General features: G+C 34.6%; 1 protein-coding gene across 1 annotated transcript; it reads left to right on the forward strand.

Moving 5' to 3' along the window:
• Positions 1 to 671: 671 nt before the first annotated feature.
• Positions 672 to 1,179, forward strand: LOC150098554 (junctional adhesion molecule A-like). The gene is made up of 2 exons (XM_090405264.1): positions 672 to 786; positions 875 to 1,179. The coding sequence occupies exons 1-2, from the start codon at positions 672 to 674 to the stop codon at positions 1,177 to 1,179; spliced, it is 420 nt and encodes a 139-aa protein (XP_090261390.1).
• The last annotated feature ends 4,533 nt before the right edge of the window (positions 1,180 to 5,712 follow it).

The raw sequence follows: 5,712 nt of genomic DNA on the forward strand, positions 1-5,712 counted from the left end.
GCAACTGACAGCTCCTCCATCATCTCACACCTACAATTCATCACGTCTACTCCAGGATGGTAAGCAGGAGTCGAAGGAATAAAAAAAAGCTCCCACTTTCCATTTTATTTCATTTTGTTAGAATTCAATGGAACGTGGCAGAATATTGTGGAAAATCTCACAAACTTGTTTCATTTGATACAACGAACTGAAAAAAGTTATCAACCAATTACATATTTGTTTTTCTCGGTGAGTAAATATTTAAAACAAAACGAATTTCACGCAATCATCTTTTGATAACATTTCTTTACGCAGCCTCCTGGCCCAAGGAAAGCGTAGCAACTCATTACAACTGACTTGGCAGGCAGCGCTGATAGATGACGTCATAGTCTCGTTTCCAATAGCAACATCCACTTCTCAGGTAATTAAAAAAATCACGGACAGATAGTTCGGAATATTAGGAACGAAATAATGACCAATCAACATTGTCTGCATAAATGTTGAATTCGCTTGGAAACCAAACAGAAATTATTTCAATTTATTATTTTAAGTCTGTCATACGGCAGGCAAAGTTTTTTGTGGTGATCATTATTCCTTACTAGGATTGAAAATTACAAAAAAAAAAAAAAAACCTCAAGCCGTGGGTAATTTATTCATTTTTTTAGAGTTATAAAAGTCTTGTTTGATCATAAATGGCTTTGGTGGTCCACTCGATGGAAAGAGTGGCTGATGAAGGTCGCTATACGTGTGTTGTTCGAAACAAAGAAGGTGACAGTGCTCAGGGAAGCTTACATATTAGGGTTAGAGGTTAGTGCATGCTGGTACGTTAACGAATTAATGCTAACTGATTAATGAGACGTTAGGCGTTCCTAACAGATTTTCTTCTTTCTTCTAGTGAGACCAGTGATCGAGCCTTTTACCCTTCCGTCATCTGTACAAATGGGACAACGTCTTAGCATCACGTGTACAGTTACAAAAGGAGACCCACCTATAACGATTCAGTGGTTTCGAGACGAGCGCCAGCTACCGGTAGAAAGTGACGTTCAAGTTTACAATTTAGCTGACTATTCGACCTTACTGTTCGAGGCCGTAAAACCGGAACACAGGGCTAACTACACCTGTGTGGCCACCAACCAAGCGGGATCCGTCCGACACAGCGCTGCAATGGTAATTCATGGTATGGCTACATTGGCCTACTGACATATTGTCTTTGTTATTATTATTTTTACTTTCATCCATTTGTATTTTTATTTTCTTGCTGACTTGTTATTGCCTCTGTGTGTGTTCGTGCGCTTCTATAAGTGAATTTGGTGCTTTGCCCCCCTCCCCACTCCTCCTGCTGATTAGCCATAGTAACATATACAATTTAAAGTAATGCTATCGAAACAACAATTTTTTATTTTTAATATTAAAATGTTATTTAAAAATAATCCGTTTCTGCTGAACAAGAAATTGTTTCTCTTGCAAGAAATTTTAAATTGTGCTCCCAAATGCCATACTCAAAGTTTAAGAACTGCCTCATATTTAGCTTATATTTACTTATTTTAAATTTATTTTATTTAAAATACTCATTATAGAATTAGTGGAAGAGTATCTTATAAGCTTAGTTTAATAATCTCATAAATAAATAACCAAACCAATAATTATTAATGCAATATACAACTCCATAGAGCCTGTGTAGCTCAGTGGATGTGGCGTTTGCACACCATCGCGCTAGGCCGCACGAAGGAAGTCTTGGTTTCGAGTCTAGTCGGCGACTAGAGGAAATTTTTCTAAGCCTTTTTTCGACCGGTTCCCCGAGTTAGTCGATCTCTGGCACGGGCAAGCAGGTTTTTCCTCCCGGAAACTCGGGTTTTTCATCCTGTAAACTCAAGAAAATCGACCGTAGAACCCACATTATTTCAGACATTAAATATATTGTGTTAGGGTTAGAGACCACGAGATGGCGGCACATTTGAGCCGTCTCTCTTCACTGCGTACCGCTTAATTAGTGATAGCCTTGGGCCATCTGTCTCTGATTGGGTACCAGTGGAGATTGAACTGCCCATTCAGTCTCCAAAAGTTAGATAGGGCTAAATGGCCTCGCCTACTCCCGTATATACGGGAATAAAAAGGCGTTAGCTGATTTTTTTTTTTTTTTTTTATATACAACTCTGATATGAATTTTAATTTTAATTTTAATTTTAAGATATAAAATATCTTCAAATGATTAGCTGTTTTATTTCCGGTCTTTTTGTACTGATTACATTTCATGCTGTGATTATTTTAATTAATATCAGTTCTAATTTCATGTAGTTTTTATTATTTGTTGCTTTTGTTGTCATTAATATTTTTTTCTTAATTTAATTTGTTAATAACATTAAACTCTAACCCGCCATTTCCCCTTTTTTTATCCAATTTCTTTAAAAGTGCATTAGTGGTTAAGGCTTTTTTTTTTTTTTTACTTTGTAGAAAGCTTCTTTCTTTCTTTGCAGATTGTTTAATGCAAAAAAGAAGCAGAACACCTGGTGGACATCGGAAGCAAATCTACTGCTGCAAATTTTTACGAAAAAAAAAAAACCTTTACGACTTTAAACAAACATTTCTGGTTTAGAACAAATTTAACTACACGGGTAAAAAAAGAAAGAAAAGAAAAGAAACGCGCGCGCTCATATTTAACAATAGCCGACAGTGAAGTTAGCGTGCTGTCTTTGTTATGCAATAAATTTAATTCACTTACACTGATTATTACGTGTGGTGCCCTCTAGGTTTTGAGTTGATTATTTAGTTTTGTAATTAACAATTGAAGTATATTTTTTTCCTAAATGCTATTCTAACAAAAATAAATCGCGTGGATTGCATTGGCCAATTAAATTGCATTGGCCAACAAAAGAGAATTAATTCTGTTATTTTAAGGGGAAAATATTATTAAGTTAGTTGAAGTTTCAGGGAAAAAAGCGTTTGACAATGAATTTTCAGTTTACATTTTATTATGATTAAAGAATTTCTACCGCAATCATTTTTTTGTTTGTTTTTTTACGTGAAACAAATTGAATCTTTAACAGTAAAAACTCGCTGATAGATCTAGTACTTCTCGAATATTGCGTGCGAATGTAACGTCATCTCTTCACGGAAGAGTTGTCGATCTTTTCGGGGAATTTCAGAATTTTTTTTTTTTATAGCCTGCGAGTTGCACTACAGGAAACCAATCTAATATCCTGTTGTTTAACAGCGCTGAAGACTTCATTCACAAAATCCTTCGATATTGCACTTCACGCCAAAATCAGAATTTGAGTGATATGTTGACTTTCGCCAGCGTATACTTTAAAAAAGGTGGTAATGATATTTGATTCCGATATTTGATTCTTCGCGTCACACGTTATTTCTAATACAAATCTTGTTTTTCAATGTCTTCCAGTTTAATACATTCTTGCCTTGAAACTTAACTTGATAAATGATATGAGATCTAAATATGGAAATAAATCTGTATTTAAATGAACCATTGGCTAAAACTTCAATGAATTATGTGGTTAGCATTCATTTTTCATGCCTTTAATGATATTAAAGCAAGTCGAGTGAGAAATCGATTTAAGAAAACTGCTGCAATTCTTGAATTGGATATGTATATAAATATATACATATACAAAACATGTATATATATATATACATACTGTATATATACATACATACATACATATATATATATACATACATATATATATATACATATATATATATAAATATATATATATATATATATATATATATATATATATATATATATATATATATATATATATATATATATATATATATATATATATATATACATATATATATACAGTATATGTGTGTATATATATATATATATATATATATATGAAAAAAAAACTATTTCATAAGTCTCTATTTCGTTTTATCTGCTATACGAGTATTTTGTTGCATTGATAATTATTATCTTAATATTTTATCTTATAATATCTTAATATTATACCAAGAGTGATGAGCATGTTGGTTTTTATCAGAGCATATAAATATTATAGTGCATAAATGCAATGGATCTTTTTAAAATGCGTAGTTCGTCAATCAATTTTGGGAGGAAGAGGGGACAACTCCTGTAAGGGGGCCATTAAAATCATGCAAGAGTTCCGACACAAAATTTCGTAAAAGGTCGATTCCTATTTTCCCCCCATTATCTGAGTTGTATGTCGGTGTTGTTACACTCTCCTTTGACCTTTACAGGTTTAATGCCAGTGTCAGAATCCTAGCTGAATAAAATCGAATAATAGGTAGTCAAATACCAACTCATAAATTTCAATTTATCAGTTGACATTTGACTTATCGTCATTTCTGTTCAGAGGTTTGAAAACTTCTCGTGGGAGTCAATCTTTTAAATGAAATGTGAGATCTTGTTATTCTTAATACTAATAATGTTCTGTCGAAAATCAACTTAATATTTGTTTTATCTGAGTATCAGGTCATATAAAGCACTTCGTGTTGTGGTTATCTTACGATTTTCTGTTCACCCGTTGGACAGAAAATGATTTCATTGAAACGATACATACACAGACCCTCTTATCACATAATTATGAGCACATCAGGGGCCCTCCCGAAGAGTCATCACTTCCTCTTATTTTATAGACTTTGCAAGTTTTATTATTGTATAACTTTGCTTACATACCAACTGGCTATAGCAGGATTATTTAGATTTTAAATGATTAAATAAAAATTAAGATGACTATTATTTATCATATGGTTACCCATTATCATTAATTGTTTGGCGCACTCGCCCCTCTCGAGGAAGTTTGAGAATTTAACGTTCACTCACATAATTTGGAAACTTCCAACCAGTCCCAGAGGACTATCCTTAATTTTAACTTCATCACCTTGGTGCACAGCACTCTGCTTTGTTATGATTTAGGACACGACAACGTTATCACTGCTTATCTGTGCTACAGTTTTAATAGGGAAACGATCTTCCCATCGAAAATAAAATAAAACAAGACAACTTCTTGTTATCAGACTAACCAGGACCAACACTTTAAGAGAAAATAATTTCTAGGATACCACTATACATTCATGTATACGTGATATCCTTATAAGGATTTATTGTTACTACATGTATACATGTATAGTGGTATCCTAGAAATTATTTTCTCTCAAAGTGTTGGTCCTGGTTAGTCTGATAACAAGAAGTTGTCTTGTTTTATTTTATTTTCGGTGGGAAAACCGTTTCCCTACTGAAATTAGGATACCACCATACATGTATACATAATATCACGTAATACTAACAATAAATAATAGTTCTAATAAGAACTGGGCGATGGACTGAGTCCTTGACTCTTTATCCCGTCATCTGAATGAAGAAAATCTGTGTGGATGGGGTGGTATTGAGCTAAAAGCTCTAGTCATGGCTAGGTAACGGCAATAGCCGAGCCTCAGTTAAAGCTTAATTGGCTACAGCATTGTTATCCGCTACCCTGATTAGTAAGTAAAGGGTAAAATCTCAAAAAAATCGGACGATCTCTAGGCCACTCCATAGTGGGCGAAAGACCGTCCATATCTCAGCGTTGGTTCCACTCAGTAACGGGCTCCCCGTCCTAGCAGAACCGCTCAGCTTTGGTTCCACTCAGTGACGGCCGCCCCGTCCTAGCACCCCGACCACTGAGCAGGACCGCTCAAATTCCGAGGAAAATAATTCACCGACAAGAACGGCTCAGCGGGCCCTGCCGGAGAACACCTTCCCCGGAGACT

Source organism: Typopeltis vanoorti, chromosome 15 (genome assembly GCF_054136105.1).
Source record: "Typopeltis vanoorti isolate ZY-2024b chromosome 15, IOZ_Tvanoo_1.0, whole genome shotgun sequence".
Taxonomy (NCBI): Eukaryota; Metazoa; Arthropoda; class Arachnida; order Uropygi; family Thelyphonidae; genus Typopeltis; species Typopeltis vanoorti.

Coding starts and splice junctions, on each gene's coding strand:
- LOC150098554 (XM_090405264.1), top strand. CDS start 672: ATGGCTTTGGTGGTCCACTCGATGGAAAGAGTGGCTGATGAAGGTCGC. Junction 787..874: donor CTTACATATTAGGGTTAGAG/GTTAGTGCATGC, acceptor TCTTTCTTCTAG/TGAGACCAGTGATCGAGCCT.